At 38.6% G+C, this 27,205-nt stretch overlaps 1 protein-coding gene across 1 annotated transcript; it reads left to right on the top strand.

Moving 5' to 3' along the window:
- Window positions 1-126: 126 nt before the first annotated feature.
- On the top strand, window positions 127-27,205 carry CUNHXorf58 (chromosome unknown CXorf58 homolog). The gene is made up of 9 exons (XM_027096702.1): window positions 127-316; window positions 3,558-3,693; window positions 4,690-4,789; window positions 7,464-7,558; window positions 7,972-8,083; window positions 18,330-18,461; window positions 23,222-23,451; window positions 25,603-25,765; window positions 26,319-27,205. Exons 2-9 carry the CDS (start codon window positions 3,578-3,580, stop codon window positions 26,493-26,495), a joined length of 1,125 nt encoding a protein of 374 aa, XP_026952503.1. The 5' UTR covers window positions 127-316; window positions 3,558-3,577; the 3' UTR covers window positions 26,496-27,205.

Genomic DNA, 27,205 nt, shown 5'->3' with positions numbered 1-27,205 from the left:
AGCGCGTCGCGCCTCGAGCGGCGAGCGAACGCAAGCCCCGCCTCTCAGAGGCTCCACCCCTGCGCCGGCGGTTGCTAGGCGGCGGGAAAGCGCCACCTCAGTGTGGGCGGCACGCGGGGGTGAAAGGAGGGAGGTCCCGGCCCCGCGCCCCGCTGGGAATCGGCCTTCGCCGTTGCGATTGGGCGCCCAGTGGTGTGGGCTGAGAATCGTGTGTGCGGAGGCCGCCGGGCGGGGGCGCTCGGCAGGCCTCGGGCGGCTTCGAAAGCCTAGCAGCCGCAGCCGCCGACCTCTGGGGCCTGGATTTACCTCACAAAAGGTTTTTAGTTTTGTGGGGATTTTGTTGTTGTTGTTGTTTTACTCTGGGCTGGACATTTCTAAGATTTTAAATTTTAACTAATTTGCCACGTCATTTAATCTCGAAAGACCTGACATTTTTTTTCCTCTTGAAAATGCTTAAGCTTCTGTCCCTCACTGGGAATCAAATGTTTGTCCCTTAATACTAGTAGAAATAAGTAGTAATGACAATAATTATCTTATTAACAAGAGTAGCAACCACCAATAGCGTTTACTATATGCCAGGCTCTGACCTAAACTCCTTGTCCATAGTCGTCTTCTCTTTCCAACAACCCAAGTAGGTGGGCACGATTATTACTTCCCATCTAATAGATGAAGAAACTGAGGCACAGACAAGTAATATGTGCAAGGCCACACAGAAGGAAAGTGGGAAGTCTGGATCCAATCTAAGTTGTCGGCCTTTAAAGCCTGTGATCTCACCTAAACAATTGTTACAGTGGCTCATAATAGGGTAGTGTTCTATATTTCATTCTGTATTTTATATTCTAACCCTATAGCAAGTGTAAGCCCATCCAGGCAGGCATCCAGAAGATTGGGGGGATTTTTGTGGTGCTGTGTCACTGCCCTCCAGCCAAAGACCACTAAGAACACATCTGTAGTTGAACAAGTTGGGTTTTTTTCTTGTTGCTGCTAGGAAAACGCACACCTTGGGAAACAGTGGGGAATCTCAGTAAGAGGGTGTTAGAAAGATTTATTCTAGGATTTGGGCTTTGGTTGGGTGATTTGGGGGCGGGTTCAAGGACGCAGGGCTTTGCTCTGGGTTCGGTGGTGTTAGGAAGCCAGGGTTAACACTAAAGCCCAGCTGTGAGTGCCAGGCCAGGTCCTGGATATTTTTATTTTAATATAGATTTATTTATTTATTTATTTATGGCTGCATTGGGTCTTCATTGCTGCACGTGGGCTTTTCTCTAGTTGTGGTGAGCAGGGGCTACTCTTCATTGCGGTGCGCAGGCTTCTCATTGTGGTGGCTTCTCTTTTTGCGGACCACGGGCTCTAGGCACACGGGCTTCAGCAGTTGTGGCTCGCGGGCTCAGTAGTTGTGGCTTGCGGGCTCTAGAGCGTAGGCTCAGTAGTTGTGGTGCATGGGCTTAGTTGCTCTGTGCCATGTGGGATCTTCCTGGACCAGGGCTTGAACCCGTGTCCCCTGCACTGGCAGGTGGATTCTTAACCACTGCGCCACCAGGGAAGCCCCAGCTCCTGGATATTAAGGAATGCTTTTCTCTTTCTCGAGAGAATAGTGTATTCCAAGCCATCCACATCCCCATCCCTAAGGAGAAATATTAAGGAGACTCTGAAGGCTCTGCATCAGTAATGAAATGTCGTATGCATATAAAAGTGTGACTTATAAGTGATAAATTAAGGCAGGAATTCTTAATTTAGGGGGTACATGAACTTGGGGAAAAATTGCAACTTTATTTTCACTAACGTCTAACTGAACTTTAGCATTTCTTTCAATTATAGTGTAGGTAACAAAACACAGTAGTATCAGCAGCACCTGTGACTTTGTCATCCATAGAAAGCACAGTATTTTCATATCATGTTACAGTCACGGCAGATTTCTTGAAATATCGTTTCTGCTCATTACCACTTCACAAGTACAGTGATTATTAGCACTCTCGTATTATTTAATGCATAAAGAAGACACATTTCTATAATTTTGTTTCTGAAAATGTTTTGACAATGATTTCAGTATAATTGGAGTCTTTTGTAATCCCATATAGTTTATGTTATGTGTCTTAAAAAACATAGTTCGTAGAAGGAGTTTGTCCATAGGGGTCCATGGCACCAAAAGAAAAGATAAAGAGGACCTGGTTTAGTACAAGATACTAAGCAGTGACTAAGAATTTGGCAGCTGCTTCCAAATTGGAGTAATGTGTCAAAGGATAGAAAATCAGAAATGAAATCAGATCACTTACTACATGTCCTCTCACTTTACCAGGGAGGGAACTGAGCTCCTGAAAGGTTAAGGGACTTGCCCAAAGTCTCACAGCTATTCCATGGTAAAACCAGGATGAAAAGTTTTTGGAAAGCATGTAAAAACCCTCCACTCTGATAGGCACTGGGGATTCCATGGTTAGCAAAATGCCTCCTGCCTTCAACAAGCTTGTGGGGTGGCAGCCAAGAAACCAAATTATGATACAATACGAGAAGTACTGTAAAAGAAAAACATATACAGTATTATGGGACCTTGGAGACAGTAGTCAGTAGTTCTGGAAAAAAGATAGTGGAAAATTTCAGGGAAGAGGCATCAATTAGCTGGGGTCTTGAAGGATGAATTGATGTTTGCTGGTGGTAGGGAAGTCATTCCAGGTAGAGGAAATGGCATGATCAGCAGCACAGAGTCGTAAAACATTGATTTTGGCAAGAAGTTCTTGTTCTCACAGAGTATAGAGAGGAATGCTAGTGGAAAGTTGATATTTTGAGATTTGAGAAAGAATGGAACTGGATTGTGAAAAGAGTTGAATGCAATTCTAAGGAGTCTGGACTTTAGCTTGGAGGAAATGAGGTGTCCCTGAAAGATTTTAAGTTGAAGAGTGATAAGGTTGGATTATTGCTCTGAAAAGTTAACTCCAGCTGCAGTGTGGAGGATGGAAGAGACTGCAGACAGGGAGACAAGTTAGAAGGCTATGGATAGATCCACTTGTCTTTCCCATATACCTCATAATATTTGTAGTACACAAAGAATGTAAGCAACATTAAGAGATCTAGGAATAAAGACGCGGACATAGAGAATGGACTTGAGGACACGGGGAGGGGGAAGGGTAAGCTGGGAGGAAGTGAGAGAGTGGTATGGACATATATACACTACCAAATGTAAAATAGCTAGCTAGTGGGAAGCAGCCGCATAGCACAGGGAGATCAGCTCGGTGCTTTGTGACCACCTAGAGGGGTGGGATAGGGAGGGTGGGAGGGAGACGCAAGAGGGAAGAGATATGGGGACATATGTATATGTATAGCTGATTCACTTTGTTGTGAAGCAGAAACTGGCACACATTGTAAAGCAATTATACTCCAATAAAGATGTTTAAAAAAAAAAGAAAAAAAAAGTGTTACTAGTGACCCAAAAAAAAAAAGAGATCTATGAAACCTTCCTTTTTCAGGGGTTCTGGAATTAGCACAACAATCATAATGGCACTTGAGTCTCATCCAAACAGTGTAATAACATAGATTGTGACCTCAAATGTTTAATTTATGTATTTCAGAGTACTTCATTGTGAGGAAAATGAGTCATTCCCCAAAGACATCAGTTACTGGTGTCCCCAAATCAGATAGTCCACGCTTGGGAAAAGGTCACAAAGTACATTTGTCAAATGCTATAAAGACAAAGGGAAAACAACAGTAAGTAGCCATTTTTCGCCTGGTATCATCTTCCACAACTGGACAGTTTCCGTATGGTATTTACCCAGCTAACATCAAACACTTCTTGTTTTGTAAATTAGAGGTTTTTTGTGTGTTTTAAAAATACTTGTGAATTGAATAATAATTATAATTATAGTATTTCATAATTGACAAAGCATGTTAACACACATCTCTTTGATCCTGACACAACCCTGCGATGCAGTCTTGTTATTACATCTTATAAGTGAGGAAGTAGCAACTGGAACAAGGTAACTGATTTGCAGAAGGCTAAACAGCTAATAAATGGCATCAGCTAGTATTCAAGGGTCTGTTTCCATACTTCAGGCCTTTTCTACTCTACATCTTGTAGTCTGCACTTCGCCAGTCAACAGTGGCATTATACAGGAGTACCTACCTCTCTTTGTAGCCCTGTGAGGGGTAATGATGGGGTGGGGGGGCAGTTCTTGGAGAGTGAGATCCCTATTATCTGCCAGGGCTGGGACATGATCAAAAGTAGAACAATGCTCTGACCTAACTGGGATGAGCCTGGTTCAAACAAAGATCAGAGAAGGGAGTTTCTTTTCCTAGGGCATGGTCATCCGGTCCCAGAAGAAAATTTGGGCCTACTGTAACTTCAACTATTCTACATTCTATTTTCTTAGCACTTGAACTAGTTGGACAGTGTTTTTAAGAACTATAATGGAATCATTTTAGGTCATGGGTGTTTTTAGAAAGCACATTTTTTTGATGATAAAGTTTTAGCCAGGATTTTTTTTAATCTCAAGGGAAATATTCCCAAGCATTTCTTATCCTCATTCTGACTAGATTCGGCAGATGACCAGTTCTAATTACCACATCCAAATGTTCCTCATTAGGTCAGTCTTAGGGTGGAGGATGGGGAGATGCAAGAGGAGGAAGCATAAATCCAGAGTTCCCCAAGATTTTAGGAAAATGAAAACTACTTCACAAATCTTAGGCTCTTTTTATTCCTTTCAGAAATAATAAAGATATTTCAGCTCACAGGATACAGAGAGTGTGGTTATCTCATCTTGACAAGTCAATGTTTCAACTCCTTAAGTGTACAATTTGTGCAGCGGTATGTATTTTGCTTTTTGTTTGCTCTGACAGATATAATTACTTATCAAGGTAAAAGGTGTGTTAAATAAAGAAAGAATATATAACCTTTTAAAATCCCGTCTATTTGAATCTAATAATATTGCATGGGGTTATGGGATTTCTTCTTTGGTTGACTCTAAATGAATATTTCTGTATTTACTTTTTTTTTTTTTTTTTTTGCGGTACACGGGCCTCTTGCTGTTGTGGCCTCTCCCGTTGCGGAGCACAGGCTCCGGACGCGCAGGCTCAGCGGCCATGGCTCACGGGCCCAGCCGCTCTGCGGCATGTGGGATCTTCCCAGACCGGGGCACGAACCCGCATCCCCTGCATCAGCAGGCGGACTCTCAACCACTGTGCCACCAGGGAAGCCCTGGATTTACTTTTAACATGGGTAACTACTGTGTCTTTTTCTGAAACCAATATGATTTTTTTAAATCTATTTCTTATTTGAAGATGTGAGAGAGTGATCTTCTAGCACTAAAAATCTCTGTATTAAAAGTGCCTTTGCCTTCCACCCAGCAATTTCACTTGTAGGAATCCATTCTACAATCTATATACAGTTTCATTGCAGTATTGTTTGTAACAGCAAAGAAAGTAAACCCTATAATGTCCATCGATAGGATACTGGTTAAATAAATGTTGGTGCTTTCCTACTGTTAAGGCTTGCAGCCTTGCATATGAATCTGCAATAGAAAAATAGCTAAAGTATCTCATTAGTGAAAAGGCAAGTGCAGAACATTATGAATAATATAGTCCTATTTGAATAAAAACAAAGAAACGAAGAAAAAGGTGCACATCCCCCCACTCCCCAAACAACTCTGGCAACGCTGGCAGAGTATTAAGTCTTCTTTCATATAGTACTAAATATTCTCCTAATAAAATCACCTGTGATTACAGTAACCTATAATTAGTAATAGTCACATTAAGCGAATTTTAGCAGCTCTGAAAAAAATGATAAACTCTGAGAAATGTGTACACTTTTTCACCGTCTGACCCACAGACCCACTGCTTTATTTATTTTTTAAATTTATTTATTAAAAAAATTTTTTTCCCTCTTGCATCTCCCTCCCTCCCACCCTCCCTATCCCACCCCTCTAGGTGGTCACAAAGCACCGAGCTGATCTCCCTGTGCTATGCGACTGCTTCCCACTAGCTAGCTATTTTACATTTGGTAGTGTATATATGTCCATATATACACTACCACTCTCACTTTGTCCCAGCTTACCCTTCCCTCTCCCCATGTCCTCAAGTCCATTCTCTAGTAGGTCTGCGTCTTTATTCCCATCTTGCCCCTAGGTTCTTCATGACCATTTTCTTTTTTTTTTTAGATTCCATATATATGTGTTAGCATATGGTATTTGTTTTTCTCTTTCTGACTTTCTTCACTCTGTATGACAGACTCTAGGTCCATCCACCTCACTACAAATAACTCAATTTTGTTCCTTTTTATGGCTGGGTAATATTCCATTGTATATATGTGCCACATCTTCTTTATCCATTCATCTGTCGATGGACATTTAGGTTGCTTCCATGTCCTGGCTATTGTAAATAGAGCTGCAATGAACATTTTGGTACATGACTCTTTTTGAATTATGGTTTTCTCAGGGTATATGCCCAGTAGTGGGATTGCTGGGTCGTATGGTAGTTCTATTTTTAGTTTTTTAAGGAACCGCCATACTGTTTTCCATAGTGGCTGTATCAATTTACCCCACCAACAGTGCAAGAGGGTTCCCTTTTCTCCACACCCTCTCCAGCATTTATTGTTTCTAGATTTTTTGATGATGGCCATTCTGACTGGTGTGAGATGATATCTCATTGTAGTTTTGATTTGCATTTCTCTAATGATTAATGATGTTGAGCATTCTTTCATGTGTTTGTTGGCAGTCTGTATATCTTCTTTGGAGAAATGTCTATTTAGGTCTTCTGCCCATTTTTGGATTGGGTTGTTTGTTTTTTTGATATTGAGCTGCATGAGCTGCTTGTAAATTTTGGAGATTAATCCTTTGTCGGTTGATTCGTTTGCAAATATTTTCTCCCATTCTGAGGGTTGTCTTTTCGTCTTGCTTATGGTTTCCTTTGCTGTGCAAAAGCTTTTAAGTTTCATTAGGTCCCATTTGTTTATTTTTGGTTTTATTTCCATCTCTCTAGGAAGTGGGGCAAAAAGGACCTTACTGTGATTTATGTCATAGAGTGTTCTGCCTATGTTTTCCTCTAAGAGTTTGATGGTGTCTGGCCTTACATTTAGGTCTTTAATCCATTTTGAGGTTATTTCTGTGTATGGTGTTAGGGAGTGTTCTAATTTCATTCTTTTACATGTAGCTGTCCAGTTTTCCCAGCACCACTTATTGAAGAGGCTGTCTTTTCTCCACTGTATATTCTTGCCTCCTTTATCAAAGATAAGGTGACCATATGTGTGTGGGTTTATCTCTGGGCTTTCTATCCTGTTCCATTGATCTATATTTCTGTTTTTGTGCCAGTACCATACTGTCTTGATTACTGTAGCTTTGTAATATAGCCTGAAATCAGGGAGCCTGATTCCTCCAGCTCCGTTTTTCTGGTGTACTGTCACTTTGCCATGCCCCCTCTGTTATTTTCAATAGATTGTGCCTGGGCAGGGTACCGCATTCCATTTATAGCACCATCATCTCTTTCAGGAACATCATGTGACACGTGAAATTTTGAAGAAAGTGAGCCCTTTTGAGGCTGAGCTTGTTAAAGATCCTTGCTTGAAGTGTAAAGTTAGATTCAGGTAATGTTTTTATGCTGATTTACTTCAAGCAGTGCTTCGTTAATGTGAAGGAATCTTAGAAATTTATTTTCTTAAGTCCTCATATGTAATTACAAAGTAAATGTGTTGTTCTTATTTACATTTATTATGTGAAGAAACTGAGGCATGACTCTTGGGCCAAATGTTGCCTTGAAAGTAGCTCTCATCTCTCATGATGTGTTCAGTCTGACACACATATGAGAATAACTGTGAGCACACATGCCAAAGTGTGGCTCTTTCATACTCTGTGATCCGTTTCATGACCAGTTCTTTTTATGCTCTGGTATAGCTTTTACCCTGCATGCAAAAAAATATGTGAATGATCTTAAGTACAAGGAGGAGAAGTGACAGCTCCAAACCTGATGCCAAATGACTAATTTTGGTCTTTATTTCAGATTTAGTGGTGAAACATTTCCACCTTTCATCGTGTTTAAAATTTTTCTTCATACTGAAGGCCTTGGTTACAAGTATTTCAGTGGAAAAAATGTATTAAAGCCGTCAAGTGAGGTGATGTTTCATGATGTAGAGTTTGTGTTAATTTAGCTTTTTAACATCTATGTGGTATCTGAATTGCATTCAAAGTATACAGACTATGTTATTTCACCATTAAACAGCCCAGCAAGCAGGTAGTATTTTTTTAAGCATCATGTTTCAAAGTGACTCTGTTTATTAGCTAAAAAAATATTTGGAATGAATTTCTTATATAAGGCCCTAAAATATACCCATCAGTTTTCTTTGTATGAAAATTTTGGTTTGCTAATAATGCATTACAGTGGCCTGTTGGTCAGGGCTTTTTAATTATGCAGAACATTTATGCAATTTTGTTTTAATGGTATTTTATCATTGTTTCTTTGATTCTGGTAGCATGTTTAGAAAAAGTGTGCTAGAGTATTGAAAAGGAACTTTTAAAACGTTTATCCTTTTTTACATGAGTTCTCATACTTTTAACTTTCGTGAATATTCATCATAATTGTGTCTACAGCATAGGACTCACCTGAGGATCTTATTAAAATGCAGTTTTTGATTCAGTAAATCTGGGACGGGTCCTGAGATTCTGCATTTCTACCAGCTCCCAGCAGCTGCCACTGCTGCTGATCCATGTACCATATTTTTAATAGTGAGGATCTACGGCATAGGTTTTATTCCTTTGACCCTTATATATGACTATAGTCAAGAAAATGTGTACATTCTCATATTTAGCCTTTTATAAACCACATATCAAAGGTTGTTTTCTTGTAGCCTTCTGGAAATATCTTACATGAAAAGTGTGACCCACCTGAAATCATCAGTAATGGCATGTATTCAGGATAGAAGACCACACAGCCTGGCAGTTTCTGACCAGATCCAGCATGTGCAGCATATATTCTCTGAAGAATGTTAGAAAAGGAAAAGAGACTGCTTTTCTATGTCTTCTCAGGCAATATCAGAGAAAATTTAGCTTGGTTTCAGAAATGTATCAAAAGGACTAGTGGTTTCATGTGGAATATGGTATTTCAGAAACATTAATATTTGTTCATTTGTATAGAATGACTTCAAATGGGAAAGTAGATGTTTATTCTCCATTCCAGAGATAAATTCATGCCACATTTATCTACAGAATAAGCTTATAGTTGTCCCTATAAAATTTCATCAACTGTTGCTTTTCTGAGGTTATATAATGTGGCTTTTTTAGGAACTGAAATTTTCCCAAGACAGCTCCTGGCAGACCCTGCTATGCCCAGGCTGGAGCAAATGAGAACCTTAGAGGCCATGACTGGAAAGCACTGTGTATATATCATAATTCATTAAAATGCTGTATAATAACTTAAATTTTATTTTAATTACAAAGTAACTGTTAAAAGAAATAGCACAGAGATTTTTTTTAAAGGAAAATATGCCTTTCTTCTTTGTGCTGCAACTTTCATTCACCTTGGCTGATCACTGTTAATAGTTTATTGTGTATGCTTCATATTTTTCCATAAAAATACACATATTATTGCACATATTTTTCCATAAAATATATTTTTATTTAAATATATTTTAAATATTTTCATTCTTATTTTTAAAATGTGATTATACTATTCAGTTTGAGTTTTTCACTAAACATTATAAGGGGTTACAAATGATCAGAACATACCCAACTTGGAGAGAACAGGTTAGGATTCCTTTTTCCTTTAGTTCAGGTTGAAAACAAATTCTGGCAATTCTTGGATTCATAGTTAATAGAAAGCCTGTAGAAATGGAAATTTTCTCACTTTAAGTTCACTCAGCTTTTTTGCTCTTTGAATGTAGACACTGTGTCTTTAGCAAACTGATACAACTTTACTAAGTTTATTTATTTCTCCATGTGAAAGAAATAAGTCAGTTGTAGTCCATTCAGATGTTTAATCTAAGTTCATTTATGAAGGAGGGGAGTTTCACCAATTCTTTTTGGTTCCATCTTTTCCCTCGTTCTTATATCCAATTCTAGTTTCATTTCCTTCTCATTTTCCAACAGCATTTCTCATGTATTTACAAACACACACACACACACACACACACACACACACACACACACACAAAAGCAGAAACAAGTGAAAGGATGTAGAATAGCCTGAATAACTTTGGAGAAGAAGAACGAAATTAGACTATTTACACTACCTGATTCCAAGACTTAAAATGCTATAGTAGAGGGCAGACAGCAGAAGCAAGAAGAACTACAATCCTGCAGCCTGTGAAACAAAAACCACATTCACAGAAAGATAGACAAGATGAAAAGGCAGAGGGCTATGCACCAGAGGAAGGAACAAGATAAAACCTCAGAAAAACAACTAAATGAAATGGAGATAGGAAATCTTCCAGAAAAAGAATTCAGAATAATGATAGTGAAGATGATTCAGGACCTACAAAAAAGAATGGAGGCAAAGATAGAGAAGATGCAAGAAACGTTTAACAAAGATCTAGAAGAATTAAAGAACAAACAACCAGAGATGAACAATACAATAAATGAAATGAAAACTACACTAGAAGGAATCAATAGCAGAATAACTGAGGCAGAAGAACAGATAAGTGACCTGGAAGACAGAATGGTGGAATTCACTGCTGCAGAACAGAATAAAGAAAAAAGAATGAAAAGAAATGAAAACAGTCTAAGAGACCTCTGGGACAACATTAAACACAACAACATTTGCATTATAGGGGTCCCAGAAGGAGAAGAGAGAGAAAGGACCCGAGGAAATATTTGAAGAGATTATAGTTGAAAACTTCCCTAACATGGGAAAAGAAATAGCCACCCAAGTCCAGGAAGTGCAGAGAGTCCCATACAGGATAAACACAAGGAGAAACACGCCGAGACACGTAGTAATCAAATGGGCAAAGTTAAAGACAAAGAAAAATTATTGAAAGCAGCAAGGGAAAAACGACAAATAACTTACAAGGGAACTGCGATAAGGTTAACAGCTGATTTCTCAGCAGAAACGCTACAAGCCAGAAGGGAGTGGCATGATATACTTAAAGTGATGAAAGGGAAGAACCTACAACCAAGATTACTCTACCCGGCAAGGATCTCATTCAGATTCGATGGAGAAATCAAAAGCTTTACAGACAATCAAAAGCTAAGAGAATTCAGCACCACCAAACCAGCTCTACAACAAATGCTAAAGGAACTTCTCTAAGTGGGAAACACAAGAGAAGAAAAGGACCTACAAAAACAAACCCATAACAATTAAGAAAATGGTCATAGGAACATACATATAAATAATTACCTTAAAGGTGAATGGATTAAATACTCCAACCAAAAGACACAGCCTTGCTGAATGGATACAAAAACAAGACCCATATATATGCTGTCTACAAGAGACCCACTTCAGACCTAGGGACACATACAGACTGAAAGTGAGGGGTTGGAAAAAGATATTCCATGCAAATGGAAATCAAAAGAAAGTTGGGGTAGCAATACTCCTATCAGGTAAAATAGACTTTAAAATAAAGACTGCTACAAGAGATAAGGAGGGACACTACATAATGATCAAGGGATCAATCCAAGAAGAAGATATAAAAATTATAAATATATATGCACCCAACATAGGAACACCTCAATACATAAGGCAACTGCTAACAGCTATAAAACAGGAAATTGACAGTAACACAATAACAGTAGGGGGCTTTAACACCTCACACCAATGGACAGATCATCCAAAATGAAAATTTATAAGGAAACACAGCTTTAAATGACACGATAGACCAGATAGATTTAATTGGTATTTATAGGACATTCCATCCAAAAAGAGCAGATTACACTTTCTTCTCAAGTGTGCATGGAACATTCCCCAGGATAGATCACATCTTGGGTCACAAATCAAGCCTCAGTAAATTTAAGAAAATTGAAATCATATCAAGCATCTTTTCTGACCACAACGCTATGAGATTAGAAATCAATTAGAGGGAAAAAAACCATAGAACACACAAACACATGGAGGCTAAATAATATGTTACTAAATAACCAAGAGATCACTGAAGAAATCAAAGAGGAAATCAAAAAGTACCTAGAGACAAATGAGAATGAAAACACAACGATCCAAAACCTATGGGATGCAGCAAACGCAGTTCTAAGAAGGAAGTTTATAGCTATACAAGCCTACCTCAAGAAACAAGAAAAATCTCAAATAAACAATCTAACCTTACACCTAAAGGAACTAGAGAAAGAAGAACAAACAAAACCCAAAGTTAGCAGAAGGAAAGAAATCATAACGATCAGAGCAGAAATAAATGAAATAGAAGCAAAGATCAATAAAACTAAAAGCTGGTTCTTTGAGAAGATAAACAAAATTGATAAACCTTTAGCCAGACTCATCAAGAAAAAGAGGGAGAGGACTCAAATCAATAAAATTAGAAATGAAAAAGGAGAAGTTACAACAGACACCGCAGAGATACAAAGCATCCTAAGAGACTACTACAAGCAACTGTATGCTTGTAGTAAAATGGACAACCTGGAAGAAATGGACAAATTCTTACACAGGTATAACCTTCCAAGACTGAACCAGGAAGAAATAGGAAATATGAACCAACCAATCACAAGCAATGAAATTGAAACTGTGATTAAAAATCTTCCAACAAACAAAAGTCCAGGACCAGTTGGCTTCACAGGTGAATTCTATCAAACATTTAGAGAAGAGGTAACACCCATCCTTCTCAAACTCTTCTAAAAAATTGCAGAGGAAGGAACACTCCCAAACTCGTTCTATGAGGCCACCATCACCCTGATACCAAAACCAGACAAAGATACTACAAAAAGGAAAATTACAGACCAATATCACTCATGAATATAGATGCAAATATCCTCAACAAAATACTAGCAAACAGAATTCAACAACACATTAAAAGGATCATACACCATGATCAAGTGGGATTTATCCCAGGGATGCAAGGATTCTTCAATATACGCAAATCAATCAATGTGATACACCATATTAACAAATTGAAGGAGAAAAACCATATGATCATCTCAATAGATGCAGAGAAAGCTTTTGACAAAATTCAACACCCATTTATGACAAAAACTCTCCAGAAAGTTGACATAGAGGGAACCTACCTCAACATAATAAAGGCCATATACAACAAACCCACAGCAAACATCATTCTCAATGGTGAAAAACTGAAGGCATTTCCTCTAAGATGAGGAACAAGACAAGGATGTCCACTCTCACCACTATTATTCAACATAGTTTTGGAAGTCCTGGCCACAGCAATCAGAGAAGAAAAAGAAATAAACGGAATACAAATTGGAAAAGAAGAAGTAAAACTGTCACTGTTTGCAGATGACATGATACTGTACATAGAGAATCCTAAAGATGCCACCAGAAAACTACTAGAGCTAATCAATGAATCTGGTAAAGTTGCAGGATACAAAATTAATGCACAGAAATCCCTTGCATTCCTATACACTAATGATGAAAAATCTGAAAGTGAAACTAAGAAAACATTCCCATTTACCATTGCAACAAAAAGAATAAAATACCTAGGTATAAACCTACCTAGAGAGACAAAAGACCTGTATGCCGAAAACTATGACACTGATGAAAGAAATTAAAGATGATACCAACAGATGGAGAGATATATACCACGTTCTTGGATTGGAAGAATCAATATTGTGAAAATAGCTATACTAACCAAAGCAATCTAGAGATTCAATGCAATCCCTATCAAATTACCAATGGCATTTTTTGCAGAACTAGATCAAAGAATCTTAAAATTTGTATGGAGACAAAAAAGACCCCAAATAGCCAAAGCAGTCTTGAGGGAAAAAAATGGAGCTGGAGGAGTCAGACTCCCTGACTTCAGACTATACTACAAAGCTACAGTAATCAAGACAATATTGTACTGGCACAGAAACAGAAATATAGATCAATGGAACAGGATAGAAAGCCCAGAGATAAACCCACGCACAGATGGTCACGTTATCTTTGATAAAGGAGGCAAGAATATACAATGGAGAAAAGGCAGCCTCTTCAATAAGTGGTGCTGGGAAAACTGGACAGCTACATGTAAAAGAATGAAATTAGAACACTCCCTAACACCATACACTAAAGTCAAAATTGATTAGAGACCTAAATGTAAGACCGGGCACTATAAAACTCTTAGAGGAAAACACAGGAAGAACACTCTTTGACATAAATCACAGCAAGATATTTTTTGATCCACCTCCTACAGTAATGGAAATAAAAACAAAAATAAACAAATGGGACCTAATGCAACTTAAAATCTTTTGCACAGCAAAGGAAACCATAAACAAGACGAAAAGACAACCCTCAGAATGGGAGAAAATATTTGCAAACGAATCAACCGACAAAGGATTAATCTCCAAAATATATAAACAGCTCATGCAGCTCAGTCTTATAAAAATAAACAACCCAATCCAAAAACGGGCAGAAGATCTAAACAGACATTTCTCCAAAGAAGACATACAGATGACCAAGAAGCACATGAAAAGCTGCTCAACATCACTAATTATTAGAGAAGTGCAAATCAAAACTACAATGAGGTATCACCTCACACCAGTTAGAATGGGCATCATCAGAAAATCTACAAACAATAAATGCTGGAGAGGGTGTGGAGAAAAGGGAACCCTCTTGCACTGTTGGTGGGAATGTACATTGATACAGCCACTATGGAGAACAGTATGGAGGTTCCTTAAAAAACTAACAACAGAATTACCATATGACCCAACAATCCCACTACTGGGCATATACCCATAGAATACCATAATTCAAAAAGACACATGCACTCCAGTGCTCATTGCAGCACTATTTACAATAGTCAGGTCATGGAAGCAACCTAAGTGCCCATCGACAGACGAATGGATAAAGATGTGGTACATATATACAATGGAATATTACTCAGCCATAAAAAGGAACTAAATTGGGTCATTTGTAGAGACGTGGATGTATCTAGAGACTGTCATACAGAGTGAGATAAGTCAGAAAGAGAAAAACAAATATTGTATATTAATGCATATATGTGGAACCTAGAAAATGGTACAGATGAACCGGTTTGCAGAGCAGAAATTGAGACACAGAAGTAGAGAAAAACATATGGACACCAAGGGGGCAAAGCAGCTGGGAGTGGAGGTGGTGGGATGAATTGGGAGATTGGGATTGACATGGATACACTAATGTGTATAAAATTGATGACTAATAAGAAAAAAAATACATAAAAGTTGAATGGAAATATAAAGAAAAAAACAACGCTATAGTGATCCCAGCGGTGTAGTGATGGCAAAAAGGCAAACATGTAGATCAATGAAATAGAATAGACAGTTCAGAAATAGACCCACATATATATGATCAGTTGCTTTTCATCAAAGGTGTGAAGGCAGTTTAAATGGTGCTAGAACAATTGGATAGCCATGTGTATAAAAAAGAGATCTCAATTCAGTTACCTACTTTGATGATCTATTTTCAGAGCTATGCTTATTTAAAGAGGGTTGTCACTATCGTAGTCCACCAACTATATTTAGAATATCCTAAAGCCTTGCTACTCAAAGTGTGGTCTGCAAAGATAAAAATAAAAAAAATTTTAAACAAAAATTTTTTTTTAATAAATAAAAAATAAAATAAACAAAGTGTGGTCTGCAGACCTGCAGCAATGGCATCCCCTGGAGCTTATTAGAAATGCAGGCTGTCAGGCCCCACCTCATACCCACTAAATTAGCCTATGCATTTTAACCAGACCCCCAGATGATCCTAGGCACAATATAGTCTGACAAGCACTGTCCTAAAGGTGCCCTCCCCCATGACCTGGACACCTCTGGGTAATTGACAATTCTTAAACATGAACATCCAGTAATTGTTATTTTAAATTGAAGATCCCTGTTCTTTTTGAGGATTGGGCATTTATGTAAAAAGGAAAAACGTTATTAATAATAGCAGCCCTTATTGAGCACTGTCAAGTATGATGTTAAACGTTTAATGTGCATTATCATTTAATTCTCATAAACTCTAGAAGGTAGATTCTGTTATTGTCTTCATTTTAAAAAGACTAAGTAACTTGCCTAAGGTCTCACACCTACAAAGTGAAGGAACTGACATGAAGACCCAGTGAGCCTGACTCCAGAGCCCATGCTCTTAACTACTTCTGTGTCAGGAACCCTGGTAAATACATTCTCTTATATGACCCCCTGATAACTCTGATGAGGTACATGTCATTCCCATTTTGCCTGTGTGGAAGCTGGAACTTGGAGAGGCTCGTCCGGGCCAGAACTGAGACTTCACTTCTACATATATCTGCTTGACAAGCCCAACTGTAGATCTTGCCCAGCAGGTAGCCGCAGAGCTGTGGGGGAGTGATGATGGCTATCAGGGGAGGAGTCAAATTTAGAGATGCCCGCCTCTGACCCTTTGAGTCGCCCACCAAGAATGGAACCTTCCTCTTGAATCCTAGTATGATTGGCTGCTCACCTGGAATCGTTGCCTAGTTTTCACCCTTCCCTTTCTCCTGGGGCTGGGCTCTTTATTCCCATCCCTTCCTATCCAGAAGGACTTTCCTGAATCTGGCCATACACAGCCAATGTCTGAGAAAGAACATCTTGACCACTGGAGGGCAAACTTTTTTCAAACCCCTGTCACAAGTGGGCAACAAGCCTGCCCTGTGCTGCCAGGCATGGGGTTTTTTTGGCTGAGAGACTGAGATGGGCTTGACAAATCTGAGCCACGCAGCTGAGGCACTGTGTGAATAAGGAAACTGGGACTTGGAGAGATTGGTGGTGGTGGCTGAGTGGAGTAGAGTAGGAACTGACAAGAAATACCTTTTCTAAGTAACTTGAGCTAGTAAAATATAGTTATATCTAAAGAAATTCGCAAGGCAGAAATTATAGGGTTTTCAGACCTGTTCTGCGTACAACTATTTGCTTTTACCTTTAGTGTCACTGTGGGGATGGTTAATTAGAACCCACAGGAAATAAATTGCAAGAAAGCATAATGGAGATATGTGCCAATACTGCCTTTTCTTTAGATGCATAGTGTTTAAAGAAACTAATGAAACGGAAAGCCAAAATGATCTGCCTAAAGATGCATAGTGTTTAAAGAAACTAATGAAACGGAAAGCCAAAATGATCTGCCATCACATTTTTAGTAAACTGTTTCTGTCCCTTCGATTTAGTGCATTAGGAATCAAACTACAACCATTTGAATATTTTCTTTCACTTTCCCTATGTGTCTGTGTTCTAAGCTTTGGAATTTAAATAAAGAAATAAATAGGAAATATTCTGGATAAGAAAAGTGAGAATTGGAATAAGAAGTACATTAAGGCTTGCTATTATTTTGCGTGTTAAGTAAAAACAGGTTCCGAGTTTTAGTCCTGTCTCAACCACTATTCTATAGTCTTATATCAGCATTAAAACACAGAGCTCCCATACTTTCACAGTATCACATTCTGAGATACAAAGGAAAAAAGAAACTGATCTGGAATCAAATGATGCTTGAATTTTCATCTACGCCAGTCTCCCTTCACATAAGCATAACCTTTGTGGCCAGAAGCACAGATATGTAATATAAATATGTATTAGAATAGTCAGCACATACTTACGGGGGGTGGGAAGGAGGGTGGGGAAGCACTTAATTCTCTATTCACAGTCTATGTATATTGCTCTTAGCACAAGGATAGGTATACGTGGAGGGGTATGGTGCAAATACAGCCAGACTGGATTCGAGCCTCCATGTTTTCTGTGATTCTTCTGTCTCTGCCCTCTTAGGTGCTTTCCTTGAGTAGAAAATGTTGACATTTGTGAGAGAAAAAAAAAAAACCTTTGTTTGCTACTCTTTTGCTACTGAGAAAAGCCTAAAGGAGAGGGAGGTCTCAGCCCTCTGAAACGTACATGTTTCCATTTGAGGGCGAGATATTAACAGCCACATAAAAGAGAGCTGGCCCCAGTACCTTTCATTGCGGTTCCTAGGGCAACCTGTTTAATAACCAGATAAGCTTTCTCTGCATTGACAGCATGAATATGTTAGCGGTTTGTTTTGTTTTTTAAAGGAAAATAATGTCCTCTGAGGATTGTGGACTCCGCTACTCCTCTAGCTACATTTTAAAACTATTTAGATATGGTTATGGAAACAAATTTTAAGTGGTTTAAAAATCTATATAATCTTTTCTTTGTAAATACAGTCTTTTTATTGAATAGCAAGCTACTAGAAGAAAGGAACAATATTTGATGCATTTGTCTCAAAAAATATGTAAAGTGTGTGCTGATAGTTATTGCTATTATACTACTATTTTAAAAGTATTTTTTTCCTCTTTATAGGCTGTGGTTGATGCTTGTAAAATAATGGGGAAAAAGAAATTTTATCATCAAATTATGGAAGATGAACGTCTTTTCCAGAAGTTCAAAATAACTGATGAAATAGATATTGTCACCCTGAAAGATTACATGCAAGTAAGGAATTTAGATTTGGATTTAGATATTGCAATTTAGATATTGAAAACAACAAAATAAGCCTCGTGACCCTATCCTCCAGGAAGAATCATGTATCAGTTTACTGTGGTGAAATACACACAATATAAAATGTATCATTTTAAAGTGTACAATTCAGTGGCATTAAGTACCTTCACAGTGTTGTGCAAACATCACTACCGTCTAGTTTAAGAACCTTTTCGTCACCCTGGAGGAAACCTCACATCCATTAAGCAGTCACTCCCCATTCCTCTGTCACTCCAGCCCCTATCAGCCACTAATCTGCTTTCTGTCTCTCTGAATTTGCCTGTTCTGGACGTTTCCTATTAATGGAATCATATAGTATGTGGCCTTTTGTGTCTGGGGAGTGATAGGTAAGGAATGTAGGGTTTTTTCCAGGGGTGATGGAAACGTTTTGGAATTAGTAGTGATAGATATTGTGAATTTACTAAAAAAAAAAAAACAAAACAAAACACTGAATTTTATACTTTAAAATGGTAAATTTTATATTATGTGAATTTTATCTCAATAAAAAAATCAAAAATAAATACATGGTGCTAAAAAGAGTACATGACGGGGATTTGACCTAGTAAGGAAGGGGTCTATTATTGTTTCGATGCTTTCTGCTACAAGGAACAGAATATCCCCAACCACAAGAGGCTTAAACAATAAAGGACATTGTCCCGTGTTAGGGAGTCCCTGGACAGGTGCGTCCTGGGATAGCTAGTGTCGCAGCTCAAGGACATCAGGGTTGTTGGTCAGCTTCACTACAGTCCTCTCAGCTTCCTTCACATAGTAACAAGATGACTATCACATTCTCAACTACATTCAAAGGCAGGAAGAAGAGGACTCAGCATCTTTTTCTCTAAATCTCAAGAAGAAAAATCTTTCCCAGAAGCCCCCAACAGACTTCCTCTCAGGTCCCATTGGTCAGAACTGGATCACATGCTCCCCCTAAACCAATCACTGTAAAGGGAAATGGGATCGTTTCCCATGATTGACTTAGAACAATCATGGTTCATGTGCTGGGGCCTTCCTTCCCAGAGCATATGTCTGTTCCATATGTGAAAAAAAATCAGGGCTCCATAAGTAAGGGAGAAGAGGGAAATGGGTGATAGGCAGGCAATCAACAATGTGTCACAGCCTCGGTCTGCGGCTGAATGGGTGGTGCACCCCAGGCAAAGGCTCTGTGGCAGGACAAACTGCAGGGCATGAAAGCAGGTTTGTGGGCCTGGAGAAGGGAGAGCACGGAAGGTGTGGTATGCAGTCAGGCTAGAGGGCTGGTAAGAGATCATGATGCAGGGCTTTTGACCATAGTAAGGTGTTTATTTTTTTCCTTGATTGTGTGTGCAATGAGAAGCTGGTGCAGTGTTTCGGGAAATGCGGTGACCTAATCTAATATGTGAAGGGACCCATCTGGCTGCAATGTATTATAGATAAAGGATTAGAAGACAGCAAGAGCCTCCTTCTAGTTTGGAGGTTCCAGCAATATTTTAGGAGAGATGGTGGTATCTTGGTTTAGGGCTGTGAGGCTGGAGATGCAAGAGATAACTAGAGAATAAAAGCAGTGGGCCTTGGGGACAGAGAGGTAAGCTAAAAGAAAGTGTCCAACATGGCTTCTAGGTTTCTGGTTTGTATAACTGGTCGGACAGCAGTGCTGAATCAGGGAACTTAAACTAGATACCTGAATAGTAATAATAGCAAATGCTGGTGTAATAACTCCTTTTATTCTCATAACAACCCTAAGAAGCAGGTACTATTATTACCCCTGTTTTATAAGTTCTAAAGAAACAAGGGATCCCAAAATTCTAGCTCATAATAATAATAATAATATATGGCCTTAACTGTTCACCCAGTTGCTTGCATGTGAAACATGAAATTAATGCGGTGCTTTAGAGACTCCCAGTTGTGTTATCTTTCTTTTAGAGCCTTAACCTAGAAGATTTGGGGACTGAACCAGGAAATAAGTAGAGCTTGGGGATGTCAGCTATCTTTGCTAAGGACATGGGTGGCATACTTCCAGATTGTCCCTATGCCAAGGATTGGTGTCATAGAAAGAAGTTCCCAGATAGACATATTGGAAGAGAGAGATCTGATGATCGCTGACATTTATTGAGCCCTTTATGGACACAGCATTGTTTTTAGCTCTTTAAATGCATATTATCTCCTTTAATCTTCAAGTTTGTAAATTATGTGACCCTTTAAGAGATGAGGAAAATGGAGCTTAATGAGATTTTTAAAAACTTACTCAAGGTCGTATAGCTAGCTAATAGGTGCAGAGCAGATCATAGACAGTTCTGAGATGTTTACCCATTTTACCATTCCACTATCGGGAAATAAAATATACAGGCAGTCCTCGCTTTGCATGGTAGTGCAGGGCCATAAAAGCTGAAACCATGCAAGCTGAAACCATGCAGAGCAAACTTAATCATCAATGGGAAAAATCGTGATTGTTCCGTGCCTTTAAAAAAATCTTATCAAAACATTAAAAACTCTCTTACTCTGTTATAAATATATAGGAAAATGGAAAAAAGCAAAACATTTATTTAGTACACTATAATTTAAAACATTAGAAACATTCAGAATTTAAAATGTTTTATTTCTTTGTAAAAAGTTTATCAACTGTGAATATACTAGAAACTATTGAATTATATACTTTAAATAAGTGAATTATATGAGACATGAATCTCAATAAATCTGTAAAAAAATCGTTTTATCAAGAGTAGTTTAATCAGTGCTTACCTTCTTGTTCTCATATAATTTACAATAAGGAGTGAGCATCTTCTCCATGCCCTGGCAAATTGTCATACTCCTTTCTAAGTTTGGATCACCCGCCAACATTTTATCCTCTGTACTTTTATTGGCTGCACCACGCAGCTTGCAGGATCTTAGTTCCCTCACCAGGGATCAAACCCAGGGCCCTGGGAGTAAGGGCACCGAGTCATAACCATCGTACCACCAAGGAATTCCCTATCCTTTGTACTTTAAATGTTATGAAATGTTTCAGAGCTCCTTTAATATGAAGCTTCTTTTTTGCCAACATTACTTCCTCTGAGAAAACTTTACCCTTTTCAGCAGTGCCATTTTCCCCATTTATGTTGATAAGTTCACCTTCACCAAATTCGTCTAGCAGCCTCGCTGCAGTGTCTTGAATGATGGCAGTGTCAGCATCCCCATGGTCACCTATTTCTTCTAGAACTCTATTTACCTTTGATTTGAATTTCACTTCCAGCTTTACCACTTTTTCTTTCTTTGTTTGACCTTTCCCTCTTTTTTTTTTTTTTTTTTTTGTGGTACGCGGGCCTCTCACTGTTGTGGCCTCTCCCGTTGCGGAGCACAGGCTCCGAACGCGCAGGCTCAGCGGCCATGGCTCACGGGCCCAGCCACTCTGCGGCATGTGGGATCTTCCCGGACCGGGGCAGGCGGACTCTAAACCACTGCGCCACCAGGGAAGCCCTGACCTTTCCCTCTTTTGATTATCTTTATTTGTAAAATGTCATATGGGTTTATCACTGGGAGACAAAGAGGTAACACAATTACACACTTTGCTGTCTGTGAGTGAACTAAAAAGCAGATCTACAGTGACCAATCACTGACACACTTCGAAAGAACTGACGTGATTTGTCATTTATCACCATGCACATCTGTTATTTATGTAGTAATCTATGGACTGAAGAGCTAGCAGCAGAGTTTGTATTTTATGCATTTAACTCAGTTTTACTGTGGTAACTGAAATTTGAACTGTGTTATTGAAGGACTGAGCTTATTTGACTAAATGGTGGTGATTGATTGAAATTCGTGCATGCCTAAATGATACAAAGGGAGCACTGCCTGTATGTGTGTGAGTGCGAGAGCACAAGAGGGAGAGAGAGAGAGTGTACGTGTGTTATACCCTAAATGCCAGGATTGTAGCTCCTCCTGCCCTATTCCTATCTCTTAAATGAACATTTATAAGGTTGAATTGATTATATATATTTATATTTTTAAATTCCTAATTTGATATTTTAAATTAAAAACAAAAAGAGGGCTTCCCTGGTGGCGCAGTGGTTGAGAGTCCGCCTGCTGACGCAGGGGACACAGGTTTGTGCCCTGGTCCGGGAGGATCCCGCATGCCACGGAGCGGCTGGGCCCCTGAGCCATGGCCGCTGAGCCTGTGCATCCCGAGCCTGTGCTCCGCAGCAGGAGAGGCCACAGCAATGAGAGGCCTGCGTACTGCAAAAAAAAAAAAAAAAAAAAAAAGGTGGGATTTCTACAAATACTCCAAATGAAAATAGTGAAATTTGCCACTTAGCACCAGAGGTGAACTAATTATTTCTAAAAAGGTTTGTGCAAATGTCCTTTCAATGCAAGCATGTCATGAATAAGTATTGCCAGGTATGTAGATCACATAGCTATTTTCAATTTTCAGGCCCATCCTGAGTTTAATTTATCTGAGTTATATTTGCCTTAAAGATTTAGTGTTTATGCATTAAATAAATATTTAATGAGCGTGGTACTATGTGCATGATACTGTGTGATAAGGATCCTGCCTTGTCACAGTAGGGGAGCTAAAACATACACAGATAGCTAGAACATCAAGTAGTCAGTAATAAGAGTCATAGAAGTGAGATACCAATACAGTTCAGAGATGGGATCAAGGAATGCTTTTGCATGAAGTAATATTTGAGTGGATCCTTGGGAAATGTGTCAAAAACATTCGAGAACACTACAGCCAATCATGCTTAGTTATTTTTTCTATATAGTATTCCAGTCTTCTGGATAAGATCCCTGCATCTTCTGGTGGCAGAAATAACTACTGGCGAAGATTAAATCTCGAAAACATTCCTAGGACAATGATAATGTATGACATAGTTTATTATGCGGAGTCTGGAATAATCTCAAACCGTCTAAAAAAAGAAATGAAGTATCTATTACAAAGACCAAAAACAGAAGAGATGCGTCAGCACCAGCTACAGATTGTTTCTCAAGTTAGGTAAAAAGTGATCCTTCACTGGGGTTACAATACTAGGGGCATTTCTGGAAATGTTCACATTCTGCCAAATAGCTCATGAAAAATAATAACAGAGCATATGGGGAAAAAGGGGTTGGGGCAGATTGCTCAAGACTTATGCAACTTTGCAAACAGAGCACTAACGAAAAGGACAATTGGTACCTGGGAAGATACCTTGTACCACCAGACAGGCCGCCACAGCAAATATAAAAAATGTACAATAGAGTGAAAATGCTGGCGGCTCTTTCATTAGAGCAGGTAGTGGGCACCGAGACAGTGCAGATGGAAGTGGAGCCCTGGGCCAATGTGGTGGCCTTTTAAGTGGACATGAGAGGCAGTGTGACCTGCCAGGAACCATGAACCGCTCAAGGCAGGGAGTAGGGAAGAGGGCAGTAAGGGTGGATCGTGTCTGTGTGCGGGGGAGTGCCTCTCTGCGGAGAGAGCCCTAGGTGCCGGTGCTCATTCTTGTTTTCATGAATGCAGCCAAAAGGGCTCCCTTTGCCCATGCTGCACAGAGGAGAACTTTTTCCTTTTCTGCTGAAGGTTATAATTCTAGTCTTGATATTCTGGCTCCCTTTGCAGAGAATAAATTGCATATAAATTACAGTGACATTATTCCCTTCTTTACCAATAACATGTGCGCCATTTCACATTATAAAAGAACATGTTGTAGCAAAATAGACTGTATTATGATTTGAAACAACATGGACAGACTATGACTGCACCAGTTATCTTCCTTTTTTCTTTCCATTACCAAGTCTCACCTAGCCCATCTTATTTACAAATTAAGCTTTTTTTCTTAAGAAAAAGAAAGAGATAATAAGACTGAAGAGGACCTGTTGGTAGTCTATTTTCACACAGTCATATTTGAAATGAAAAATACTCCTTTAGTACATGAAAAGACACTGGTGACCCACTGTCAGGCAAACACACTGGTTGTTTTTTTTTCAGGAGTAGAGATGAGTGGGTGCTGACCCAATAACATAATTTAGCCCATTTATTTTATGATCAAGGCTATACATTTGCCAGACAGATGGCCTAGTGTAGGGCGCAGTCTGTCATCATGAAATAGATTTTCTCTAACTCATCCGTCTAAGCACTGAATATGGAACTTAACTCTGTTACCACCAAGGTCAAATAAATGATGTAATTTTCTCTGCCACCATATATAACTGTAGACTCCCTGCTATTTAGACTCATGCTACTGATTATCCTAGAATGAGTCACTTAAAGAACCAAATAAGTAGCCAAATTCTAAATCAACTGAAGAGGGAAAAGTACTTTCTTAACGGCTCCTTTGAAGGCAGTTCAAAGTTTGGGATCTCTCAGAAGCAAACCCTGAGGTAAGTATTTGAGTATGAGTAGTTTATTTGGGAGGTGATCCCAGGAACCACTGATGAGAGGGGTAGAGAAGTGAAACAGGGAAGAGCAGGCAGCCAGAACAGTGTATGTTAGCAAGCAGGTTGTCACTGTGGGTAACTGGAGCTTAATCTCTCCTGGGAATGTCCTGGCCAGTGTAGAACACACAACTCAAGCTATCCCACAGAGGGGAAGGGAGTTGGGATATTTATACACCAACACCCATCAGTCACTGGTTAAGGGTAGCTTAGGAGGGGAGGTATTAATTCTGGGGCCCTTTCCCTGCACAAGGGCTCTTGTTTTCATAAGAAAGCTCTCAGGCTAAGTGAGGCCAGTGTGCGCTATGGCCCAAGGGGACTATGAGCATGGCACCAACTGTGTCTGGTCCCAACACTGATAAAAACAACCTGTTTCAGCCATTATGAAATTTAATACTTGTTGGTGTTAGTATATAGTATATCTTTTAAAAAGATTCAAATGGCTACTACACGGTATTTTCCCGGAAGACTGATTTTAAATTGATATAACATTTTATAATTTTCACTATCATTGTTGTAAACATCATCTATACACCTTCATAAGTGGCAAAGAACTATGCTATGTAACTCAAGCAGAAATGATAACTTTGGCCTAAAAACTTACGTGCAGTATTGCTCCAAGCACTGAGGTCTAGGATATATTTACCAGAGGATGCTTTAATAAAATTTGGAACTTGCTTAAATTTAAAATTTTATTTTGTACAATTTTTCTGTCTATACTACAAATATTTTCTAGGTGCCCTTCATCCTTATCAAATCTTCAACCTTTATATCGGCCCTACCAACAGCAAAGTCAAATTAAACACCTGGGACGTCGATCCGAGCAAGCTCAAATGAAAGTTGAAAAAATGAAAAAAGCTTATAAGATGGCTAAAGAAAAAATTGCTTCTGCGGGAACTGTAAGTTTAACTTGTACTGAATTCATTGTTTTGGACAATATTCAAACTGTAAGTAATTCTACTTCCTTAAGTAGAATTTTCCTAATCTACAAGTTCAAGGATGAAACACATACATTTGGTATATACCTTGGATAGTATAAAGCTACATTCCTCTTGGTAACGCATATTTTAAACATTCTTAAACAATATGAGTAGCTATTCTGATAAATACCAGCCATTTTGACTCCACATGAGCATGAGTTGGCAAAAACCCTATTGTTTCTGTATATTGGCACTGTTGATTCAGCACATCGCTAATAGTGCTTTTCTCAAAGTGGAAGTCATTTCTATTTACACTTATTAAGACCTGTAGTGTGGAAAGTCGGCTTCAGTATACTACATTGCAGGAATATTTACAATGAACATGTATTCATGTTTTACTTTGTAATTTTTAAAAAATCTGCTATATATTTTTTTGAGATGAGGCTAAGTGTGAACAGTCAAATATAAAAAACATAAAATAGTAAAAACCAAATATAAAACACTTTTCGCTTTTATTTATAATTCTACCTAGCAACTGAAAATGGACACACCGGGTACAAAGCAAAACGAGACGATGGTCTTCTCCACCCCATTCTTTGACATTGTAAAAGTTAATGAGCTCATGTCAGATGACGAATTGGAAGAAGAGGAAAAGGAATTATTTGCCTGGTGTCAAGACTTGTATATTAATAATTCTCCATCATGTTAAAGCACAGCTAATTGACAGAAAACCAGGTTATTCAACAACCTGCTTGTCTGTCTATAAATGATGAGTATATGCGTTAAAGGAAAACAAAACATAAACAAGCACTCAGTATGCTCTCCTAACCAAATGTGTGACAGATTTTAAAGCCCTTTTAGTATTACCATAGGTACAAGTATTTTTTACTAACAGAATTTTAATCTAAATAAATTAAATTAAATCAACTAGATGCCCTCAAACTAGCTGTATATGGTTTTGTTCAAGAAATGGTATTTCGTCCCTGGAACTTTTATTCAATTGTGATTTTCCTTCATTTAAAAAAAGTATCGAACAGGCCATGCTTAGCATAAATATTAGAATTCACAGAATAAAAGGCTGCTCTTGAGTCAGCCTCCAGTGTCTTTTTTTTTTTTGTAGCATGTTGTTTTTTACAGAACAGCTTGTGATTGACCTATTCTGAGTTATAATAAAAATAATAATGAATTTGTTGCTACAGTAGGCATGACATAGCATACCTAGTCATTACTGAGCATTGTAAGCACCTGGGGCAGAATGTTGCATCTGCTTCAATGTTGTACTTTTTTAAGTGTAAAGACTGTTTTGAGTAATATTTATCAATTTCCTTTTAAATTGATAAATTCTCATTCCTGATGTAGTATAAATTATTGATATTTTTTTTGATCCAGGCTATTAGATTATATCAAACCTTACTTGAG

This window comes from Aethalodelphis obliquidens, unplaced genomic scaffold (genome assembly GCF_003676395.1).
Source record: "Aethalodelphis obliquidens isolate GAN/ISIS:26980383/991018 unplaced genomic scaffold, ASM367639v1 scaffold107, whole genome shotgun sequence".
Lineage (NCBI taxonomy): Eukaryota > Metazoa > Chordata > Mammalia > Artiodactyla > Delphinidae > Aethalodelphis > Aethalodelphis obliquidens.
This window is presented reverse-complemented; position numbering and strand designations above follow the sequence as displayed.

Bases quoted from the DNA above. Each gene is read 5' to 3' on its own strand.
- CUNHXorf58 (XM_027096702.1), top strand. From the start codon at position 3,578: ATGAGTCATTCCCCAAAGACATCAGTTACTGGTGTCCCCAAATCAGAT. The intron at 18,462-23,221 runs GTAAGGAATTTA...TTTTCTATATAG, and splicing joins CCCTGAAAGATTACATGCAA to TATTCCAGTCTTCTGGATAA. The intron at 23,452-25,602 runs GTAAAAAGTGAT...AATATTTTCTAG, and splicing joins CAGATTGTTTCTCAAGTTAG to GTGCCCTTCATCCTTATCAA.